At 48.1% G+C, this 10,590-nt stretch overlaps 1 protein-coding gene across 1 annotated transcript in view; it reads left to right on the plus strand.

The window, feature by feature from the left end:
* PMVK (phosphomevalonate kinase) overlaps nt 1–748 on the plus strand; it is a 10,134-nt gene extending 9,386 nt beyond the window's left edge. The window contains exon 5 of the mRNA XM_007457985.1: nt 208–748. Within this exon, the coding sequence (XP_007458047.1) occupies nt 208–344 (137 nt within the window). The 3' untranslated portion in view covers nt 345–748. The remainder of the gene's footprint in view (nt 1–207) is intronic.
* The last annotated feature ends 9,842 nt before the right edge of the window (nt 749–10,590 follow it).

Here is a 10,590-nt window from a genome sequence, read left to right on the forward strand (position 1 = left end):
GCTCAGGTGGCTGTGGACTGCTGAACCTGCTGTCCTGGTGTTTCATGGGGTAGGGAAGTGCCCTTTGGGTAAGTGGAGCTTGGTTCCGGAGGGACCGAGGGGAGTGCAAGAGAGGGTGGCTCCATGTGGGGTCAGCAGGCCACAATGCCCGATGCCTGGTGTTTGTCAGGAGGGATGGGGCCTGACCTCGCCATACCTCCTCTGCAGGGGTGGATGATGCTGAGTCAGAATGTGGCCTGGACAACATCGGGGCCTTCGATTGGGTCATTGAGAACCACGGAGATGAACAGTACCTGGAGGAGCAGTTGGAGCACCTGATAGAATTTGTCCGCTCCAGACTTTAGCTGGCAGGTTCTAGGAGCGAGCGGGGGCTGCCAGGGTGAGGGGGGGGGGCTCCCTGTGCCGAACATGTGGTTGCTGATGCTGGCCGAGGTTGGGGGAGCAGACAGAGGGCCTGTGTCAAGGTTTCTGGGGGCTGGTAGATCTCAGACAAGTTAAGAAACCACCAGGGACCTCATTTCTTCGTGGAAAGGACAGCCCTAACTCTTTACAAGGAGACTTAAAGGGCAGAGAGGGGTGAGTTGGCTGTGCTTGAAGCAGAAGCATCACCATCTCCATGGGTGCCAGACCTGTCAGCCTGCGGTGGCCTTGCTTCCCCGACTGGATGCTTTCAGCCCCTTGTTCTCGGCAAGAGCCTGGGGCTCCCCAATGTGGATACTAATAAACCTTCTTGGAGCACCTGCTCAGAGCTGGACATCTCTCATTTCCCAGATGACAACCCAGCCTGTGTGGCTCCGTAGGGCCTGGGTTGTCCTGGTAGCTGTGGGTTTCTGCTCTGCCTCCCAGCTGGGCGGGAACATATCTTGCAGAGGCTGACCTTGATCCGGGCCAAGTGGGTAAAAGGCTTGTGTGTGTCTGAGGCAGGATAGGAGTCTGAGGGTCTTGTCTTCTGGGATGGCCCCAAGAGAGGCTCAGTGTTCCACAGAAAGTGCCACCAGCGAGTACCCAGAGGGACTGGGGTATCATAGAGGGGCAGAGGCACCAGAGCTTGATGGCACCTGGTAACCATTGTTTGGCCCTGGGCAAGTCACCATAAACCTCAGCTTTCCCATAGAAGGCCTTGGACTTGACCCCTTTTATTTATATAGCCTTATACAATTTCTAAATTTCTTCCAGATTCTTCACAGCCACCCTGTGAAATATTCGAGGAGTGCATTTTCATCTGCATTTAGCAGATGCCAAGGACTCAGAGAAGTGAACAACTTGCCCAGGGTGGAGGGTTAGTATGTGTTTGTACTCTGGCCAGGACACAGGCTGCCTGACTCCTGACCAGGCCCCTTGGCCACGTGCCTTTGGGGTACGGTGCAAAGCCCTGTGGCTCCTGGCCGTCCTCAGGCCTAGCCTAAACCCACCAACTCTCTGGCCCTGGCTTTGTCCTCCTACAAATCCTGTGGGTTCTCACTGATAAGGGGACAACCAAAGAAATTCCATCAGTTTCACTGTGACCCAAACTGAACTCTACATATACCTGCCCACATCTCCTCCCTACATCACCTCTTCCTGATGCTATTTCCCTGGCTCTTCAGTTAACCAGGCCTGAAAGCTTGACAGTCATCGTGGACTCCTCCATGTCCCCTGAACCCCGGCTAATCAGCCCCCAGGCTCTGTTAACCTGCCCTCCCTGTGTCTGTTACTGTAGGGAAGTCTGTGTGCCCAACGCATAGTGAGGCCAAACAATACTAAAACGTCAGAGTTTGGAGCAGAGAAAGGTTTATTGCAGGGCCGTGCAAGGAGACAGGTGGCTCATGCCTTAAAAACCCTGAACTCCCCTCAAGCTTTCAGCAAAGCCCTTTTATAGGAAAGGTGAGGGAGGGCTGTGGTTAGTTGTTGCAAACTTCTTTGGTGTCAGATCCTTTGTTCTTGAGGTCAGGTCACGATGTTCCTGTAAACCTCCACCAAAACAAATGTTATTCTCTGTTCTAACCAGAAAGGGCAAGGTCCCAAAGGCTCAACTTTTACTCTCTGAGGTCCAGGTCCTGGCTAAGAGGAGGGGGTCCCTGCGGAGGTCAGTTACCCTGCCGGGAGTGTTGGTGCAGCACCCAGTATGGGTCTTACCGCCAGTGCCCAGGCCCGGCTGAAGAGGCAGATCTCAGCTGGCAGCACCTTCAGGGCTAGGTCCCCAGACCCTGCCCAGCCATCATCACTGAGGGAGCCAGGCGCCCAAGGACCCAACTGGCCCTCAGGCTCCTCAGGCCGCCCAAACAGCAGGGCCAGGTCACGCAGACTGCGAGCCACGTAGAACTGCTGCTGCCATTAGGGTCGCAGAGGCGGGGATGGGGGAGAGGTTCACTGCAGGCTGAAGGCCTGGGCCCAGCCATGGGCGGCCATGGAGAGGGCGTGAGCTCTGCAGGACACAGCCTTCAGCCTGTCGCTGGGCGCCCAGCTCACCCGCAGGCCCCGAGGCCAGAAAGCCTGGAGGGCCCCAGGGAGAAGGCTGTGACCCGTCTCTTACCGCACTCTCTGCCACGAGGACCATTGCCAGGCTGACTGTTGGTGGGGCGGGGCCTCTAACCGCGGTGCTCAAGGTCTCGCGCTAACAGCCGTGAGCTGAGGGCTGCGTCCCCGCCCCGCCCCTATTACGTGTCTTCTCTCTGGGATTCTCACTGGAAGGTAAACTCCTTGATAGTTGGGCCGTGTCTGTCTTGTAGTTGTAGCCCTGCCTCCTTAAGGTGTACAACATGATATATTTGTGTTTTATTTTTTTGCAGTACGCGGGCCTCTCACCGTTGGGGCCTCTCCCGTTGCGGAGCACAGGCTCCGGACGCGCAGGCTCAGCGGCCATGGCTCACGGGCCCAGCCGCCCCGCGGCATGTGGGATCCTACCGGACCGGGGCATGAACCCGTGCTCCCTGCATCGGCAGGCGGACTCTCAACCACTGCGCCACCAGGGAAGCCCCAACATGATATTTTGATACATGCATATATTATGAAATGATTACCACAAAATAAGGTTAGTTAACACCTCTGTCACTTCACATAACTGCCATTTTTTTGGGTGGTGGTGAGAACATTTAGCAACCTCCAGGTATATAATACAGTACTGCTAAGTACAGTGACTATGTGGTACATTAGATCCCCAGAACTTATTCATCTCATAACTGGAAGTTTGTAACCTCTAGCCAACATCTCTGCATTTCTCCAGCTCCTAGCCCCTGGCAGCCACCATTTTACTTGCGTTTCTGAGTTCAGCTTTTTTAGATTCCATATATAAGTGAGATCATGCAGTATTTGTCTTTCTTTGTCTGAATTATTTCACTTAGCATAATGCCCTCAAAGTTCATCCATGTTGTTGCCAAAGTCAGGGTTTCCCTCTTTTTTTTTTTTTCTGGTTGAATAATATTCCATTCTGTGTATATATATCACACTTTCTCGATCCATTTGTCCACTGATGAACAATTAGGTTGTTTCCATATCTTGGCTATTGTGAATAATGCTACAATGAACATGGGGGTGTAGATATGTCTTTGAGATAGTTATTTCCTTTCCTTCAGATCTATCTATCTGTCTCCTTCCTTAAATATCAAGGAGGCAGGGATGAAGCAGAGAAGGGGAGATGGCTCTCATATTCCCTTGGTAGGGGTGCTGAGCTGGTTCCTGGCTCTGGGTATTTGGAAGAGTCACAGGATGTGACTTGGGAAGCCAGTGGGTCCACTTCCCACCCTTTGACAAGTTGGCACTGATGCCTCTTAACATGGGAAGCCCCAGTGGCTAACCAGTCACTTCTGCTGGATTTGAAGTTTTTCTACACTTAAAAAAAAACCCCAAACTGATATTTCTCTAAATATCAAAATCAGTAATAACCCTGACTTTTGATATCCTATGTTTTTTTTTTTTTGTTTTGTTTTGTTTTGCGGTACGCGGGCCTCTCACCGTTGTGGCCTCTCCCGCCGCGGAGCACAGGCTCCGGACGCGCAGGCTCAGCGGCCATGGCCCACGGGCCCAGCCGCTCGGCGGCACGTGGGATCCTCCCGGACCGGGGCACGAACCCGCGTCCCCTGCATCGGCAGGCGGACTCCCAACCACTGCGCCACCAGGGAAGCCCCTGATATCCTATGTTTTGATGAGAGCTTTAGCTGCTTTTTTTTCAAGACATTTTGTCTGTGGTTATGATCTCGGAGTATAGCTCTTATTGTTTAATATTATGTATATGTTCTTATATTTTTTATAAGGTTAAAAAAAAAAATATATATATTTATTTATGGCTGCGTCGGGTCTTCGTCGCTGCGCACGGGCTTTCTCTAGTTGCTGTGAGCAGGGGCTACTCTTTGTTGCGGTGCGTGGGCTTTTCATTGCGGTGGCTTCTCTTGTTGTGGAGCACGGGCTCTAGGCCCACGGGTTTTAGTAGTTGTGGCTCACGGGCTTAGTTGCTCCATGGCATGTGGGATCTTCCCAGACCAGGGCTTTAACCCGTGTCTCCTGCATTGGCAGGTGGATTCTTAACCACTGCGCCACCAGGGAGGTCCCTATATGTTCTTTTAATAATTATTTGTATCACTAACATTCTCTTAAAAATTTTATTATTCCACTTCTAAACTGCTGAATTGAGGCATGGTTGGCATGTAATAAATGCACATATTTAAAGTGTACAATTTGATAAGTTTTGACATTTGTATTGATATATATCCATGAAACCAGTATCACAATCACAATGAACATATCCATCACCCTCAGAAGCTTCACCATGTCTCCTCCTCTTGCCTCTCCCAACCCCTGTCCCCAGGCAGCCACTGATTTGCCTTCTATCTCTGTAGATTAGTTTGCATTTTCAATAATTTTGTATAAATGAGTCATACAGTATACATTTTTTTTTTGGTCTGATTTCTTTCACTTAGCATAATTATTTGAGATCCATCTACATTATTGCAGGTTCATGTCGATAGTTCATTTCTTTTTATGGCTGGTGTGTGGTATGAATATACCACCATTGTCTGTCCATTCACCTGTTGGACATTTGGGTTGTTTCCAGTGTTTGGATATGACAAATAAAGCAGCTATGAACATTTATGTACAAGTTTTTGTGTGGACATGTATTTTCATTTCTCTTGGGTAGATACCTTCTTAACTTTTTAAGGAACCACCAAACTGTTTTCCAAAGTGGTTGTACTACATGCCCACCAGTACTGAATGAGAGTTCCAGTTGCTTCGTATCCTCACCAATACTTGGTATGGTCAGTCTTTTTAATTTTACCTATTCTAGTAGGCATATAGTGGTACCTCATTAGCATTTTATTTGCATTTCTCTAATGATCAATTTGTTACAAATCCTATGTCCAGTTTTGATAAAATCTCTCAACAAACTAGGAATAGAATGGAAGATCCTCTACCTGAAAAAGAACATCTACAAAAGTCCTGTAGCTAACAGCACACTTTATACTGAAATACTAAATGCTTTCACTCTAAGACTGGGAATGAGGCAGGGTTGTCCACTCTTATCACCTATTCAACATCATATTGCAGGTTCTGGTCAGTGCAATAAGACAAGAAAAAGAAATAGAAGGCATCCAGATTGGGAGCAAAGAAGTAAAACTGTGTTTATTCACATATGACATGATCATTTATATAGAAAATTTGATGGAATCTCCAAAAAAACTACTAGAACGGATAAATGAGTTCAACAAGATTTCAGGATACAAGAGCAATACATGAAAATCAATTGGGGCTCCCCTGGTGGCGCAGTCGTTAAGAATCCGCCTGCCAATGCAGGGGACATGGGTTCGGGTCCTAGTCTGGGAGGATCCCACATGCCCTGGAGCAACTAAGCTCATGCACCACAACTGCTGAGCCTGCGCTCTGGAGCCCACGAGCCACAACCACTGAAGCCCGTGTGCCACAACTACTGAAGCCCACGTGCCTAGAGCCCGTGCTCTGCAACAACAAAAGAAGCCACTGCAGTGAGAAGCCTGTGCACCACAATGAAGAGTAGCCCCTGCTCACCTCAACTAGAGAAAGCCCTTGTGCAGCAACGAAGAGCCAACACAGCCAAAAATAAATAAATAAATTTACAAAAAAAAGTAAACCTTTAAAAAAAAATAGCATAAAAACATGGAATAGAGATAAATCTGATAAAAGACATGCCAAACCTGTACACTGAAATCTATAAAACATTGCTGAGAGGAATTAAAGAAGACCTAAAAAACAGAGATTATACCATATTCATAGATTAGAAGACTCAATATTAAGATACTCATTTTTATTGACATCATTACATACAGTGAAATGTACTGACCTTAAGTGTACAATTCAGCAAGTTTGACAAATGTGCACACCTGTGGAACAAAACTCCTTTATAAGACAGAGACATTTCCATCACTCTAGATTTCTTTTTAACCCTTCCCAGTCAACCTCTGTCCTCCCAGAAACAACTATTGTTTTGATTTCTTTCACCATAGATTAATTTTGCCTATTCTGAAATTTCATATAAATGGCTAACATCCAATTTTAAAACACATTTACAATTATTTATTTATTTATTGGCCATGCCATGTAGCTTGCCAGTCTTAGTTCCCCACCAGGGATTGAACCTGGGCCACGTACTGAAAGCGCGGAGTCCTAACTACTGGGCCACCAGGGAATTCCCCAACGATAATTTATTTTTTAGACTTAACTGGTTTACTGCTCACTTTCAATTCTTTAATGATACCTCAACTTCCCCAGTTTGAATTTTGTATTTTAATTTCTCTCGAGACAGTTGATGTGTCTTCAAATGCTTTCTTCAAAAAGGGCATGTGGGTGATATAATTTTCTGAACCCCTGTGAAAGAGAAAATGACATTCTGTTGCGTCTACACGTGGACAATGACTTGGCTGGCTTAGGATTCATGACCTGGTTCCACTGTCTGCTTGTGTTTAATATTGCAGAGTCTGAGGTCACCTTGAGTTTTGTTCCTTTGAAGATAACCTCCTTTTTCTGTCTGGATGCTTTGGATTTTTTTTTTTTTTTTGGCCTTCATTTTTGAAATTCAAATTCTGGCATTCTCCAAGGCAGAATGTGGACATGTTTCACGAGAAAAAAGTTGGCGCTCATTGTTCTCTATAAAGTGTTATGGAGAAATGAGATGGAAATTTAAATGGTTTCATACATCCAAGTGCCTGCTGCGATGTGAAGGAGTCCCCTTGACAGAGATGTTGCCTCTATCAACGTCTTGGGGAGCTCCCCTTTGGTTTGAGGAGTTGGTCTCAGGGATGACAAATTCTCACTCTCTGAAAGCGTATTTGGGTTTTGGAAACAGCCAAAGGAAATCTGGTGCTAAATTCTGCTGAGGGGAGTGAGGTGAGAGCTGCACTTTTTGGCTAGAATAAATAATGCCTATAGCGGAACAAGTCTAAAACTTCCTCAAAGCCAATTCTAGAGTGGAATTTTTGAAAGTTGTCTTATTGTCCATGCCTCTGTGCCTTTGGATATGCCATTCCCTCTGCCTGCAGTGCCCTTTCCAGTGGCTTTCACTTGGACCTTCACAACTAAGGGTTGGACCACTGCACTCCCTGAGTGTCTCGTAGTGTGTGTTTTCTCACTGCTTCATCACTCTGTGAGCAATTCAGGAAAGGTTTTTTGTTTGTTTTTTGGATCTTTGTCTGGTGCCTGGCATGTAGTAGGTCTCAATAAATGTTTGCGGAAATGGAAAAGCTTTTTAAGTGTTAGGAGAGAATATGACCTCCCAAGCTTACTATCTTGAATTCGTCAATGTTCGTTTGGACATATAAAGTTACGGAGAGTGTGTCTGAAGCAACAACTCACTGACTCCTGTTGCATTACTCTTATTTATAAACAGAGGTGTGCTGGTAAATGTTGAAAAATTGGCTCTCTGGGGGGAAGAAAGGCCCCATTTGACCATTTCTGTGATGTAAATACTCCTGCTATGGCTGATTTCAAGCTACTAACATCATGTCAACTGGCTAGCAAAATTCCTGAACATTTAAAAATTAGCTCTTGCAAGCTTGCTCCAGTACATCACCATGAAAATTCTACACCTCTTTTGTTTTTCCACCATTACCCAGTTTGTCTGGGTGGCTTTTTTGCTGTTTATACAGCACATGTGTTGTATATTTTATCCCTTGCATCAGTCCAATTATTACTCTTATCCTCAGAGACAAAGGGACATCTTCAAGGTGGCAAAGCTTTCCTGTCTATTCCTGGGTTTGGTCTCTGTCTGGAGCTCACTGCCAGCACCATGAGGGGCTGGAGAGATATGTGTTTTGCCCAGTCTTCTGTTTGCTGGTGTTGAGGTGAGCTGCCTGGAAGGACCCAAGGACCTGTTCTTGGCCCAGGACATCCCTGCTGGCCACCAAGCTGGGATGTTTGCTGGCCTTTGTCATGTTCACTTGTGACCTGATAAACAGGTGACAAGGAGGTTCGCAACTTTTATTATATGGGGATGAGCAGCTGTCACTTTCATGGCCTAATTCAGGATCTGGATGGTGCCTCATTGACAGCTGAGTGAAGTGATGCGCTCCTCTTTACAGTTTAGGGTCTTAACCTATTTCTTCCAGGTTCATCCAGGGAGTGTCCAGTCAAAGCTGAGTTCCTAGGGAGCCCAGGATGAGGGTAGTGAGGGCTCCCCCAGGAGGTGAGAGATGGACCTGCTGCCTGCTTCCTGCTTTGGTGGTGTTTTTTTTTTTTTGATGTGCACCATTTTTAAAGTCTTTATTGAATTTGTTACAATATTGCTTCTGTTTTCTGTTTTGGTTTTTTGGCCGTGAGGCATGTGGGATCTTAGCTCCCCGACCAGGGATTGAACCCGCACCCCCTGCATTGGAAGGTGACATCTTAACCACTGGACTGCCAGGGAAGTCCCTCTTGCTTGGTTTTTGTCTTAAATGATATCCAGTTTCAGGGCCTGTGGAAGGTCTGTGTTAGGGACTGTGTTAGGTTTTCTGGGGAGTCACCCAGATATGTGACATCATAGAAAGCAAGTACTATAGTGGAACTCAGTGATCTAGCTTCAGATCCTTCACTTACAGATGAGGAAACTGAGGCCCAGTGAGGGGAAGTGTTTTGCTCAACGTCATACAGCAATAGTGGCAATGCCAGGACTAGGCCCCAGGGCTCCTCACTCCCCATGCAGGTCTCATCCCCTGCCCTTCGTTTCCCTGTGGGACCATGAGCCTTGTGCCCTTTATCAGAGGGTGGTAGAGAAGGCCCAGCTTGAGCTCTTGGGAGCTCTGCCAGGTTCCCTGCTTCCTGGGTTTTTCCAGACTTCGCTGAGGAGGCTGGGTCACCTGCCTGTGCCACCTGGTGTGTTCTGTTAAGATGAGTCAAGCTGTACCAGGAGAGGCCACAGAGGCCGCTTCCCAGGAGGGAACACTCGTGGCATGAGGGGGATGAGGAGGGGAGAGATGGGTGTACACCTGGACCTGCCGTTCCTTGGAGGCTGGGGCTGGGATGCTGGAGGTGGAGGGCCCTGCCCTGCACCATGGCTGCTTTCCATCTGGGCATTGACAGTGTCTGCTAAGTGGAGACCTTCCCAGCAATGTGTCTGTATCGTGAAAGCTCTGGTGAATTTCCAGGCACACCCAGACCTGAGCCAGTGGTACTTTTGGCAACTCATGTCTCCTGCTGCTGTGGCTGGCTGGTCCTGCAAGGTGGTGTGGAGGCCCCAGGACAGCTGGCCTGGGCTGATCATTGTCCTAGCAGATCTGGGATGTTCCAGGAACTATGATAAGTCCTGTTGAGTATTGGCCAAGCAAGCCAGGAAGGGCAGGGAGCTGAGGCCTTGGATCCATTTGGCAAAGTCATTTTCAGCACCTGCCCTCTCGAGGGAGCACCAGGAAGGGGAGGCGCTCAGACCTTGCCCCAGTGGTGGGGAGGGGCACAGGGAGGATATTAACTCTGGTGTCAGGCTTTACAGTTTACCATGTGTTTTCATGCATATTATTTCATTCCATCCTCCCAGTAGCCCTATTATTGTTCCCATTTTAGACTGAAGAAATGGGGACAGAGAAAGGTGAGTGACTTTGCCCAGCATGCTTTGTCATCAGGTTTGAATCCTACCTGTCATCCAGCTGTGGAACCTTGAGCAGGTTAGGTCACTTTCTTGATTCCCACCTGTAAAATGGGAATCTTGCTACTGCTGCAGAGGTTGTGCAGGTAGCACTGTGCTTGCCCTTCGGGAGCTCACCTAATGAGACTTCTTCTTTTCCCCCCTTGTCCCAAACCACATGGCCAGCAACCGGGGAGTTGGGCCTGGAATTTAGGTTTCTTTCCCTCTGATATGTGTGAGATAAACTTGGCATTTTTGAAAAGGAATTCTTACTGAGAGATAAAGGGAAACGCAAACACAGAAATGAGTGTGTGAACTAAGGGCAGAGTGCTGAGGCCAAGTCTGTGGTGCTGAGCCTCGGGCTGGCTTGCCTGGGGCTCACCCACACCTACCTCTGGCCCTTTGTCCCCTCTCAGTGTGTCAGGCTGGCCTAGACTTGCATGGGCCCCCTGGCAGGTCCTCCAGGGTCCTTACGCCTTCCCAGGAGTTTCTCCCACCTGCTCTGGGATTGGGCCCTCAGGGCGGGCTTGCTGATGGATTGTCTGAGCCCACCT

This window comes from Lipotes vexillifer, unplaced genomic scaffold (genome assembly GCF_000442215.2).
Source record: "Lipotes vexillifer unplaced genomic scaffold, Lipotes_vexillifer_v1.1 scaffold238, whole genome shotgun sequence".
Taxonomy (NCBI): domain Eukaryota; kingdom Metazoa; phylum Chordata; class Mammalia; order Artiodactyla; family Lipotidae; genus Lipotes; species Lipotes vexillifer.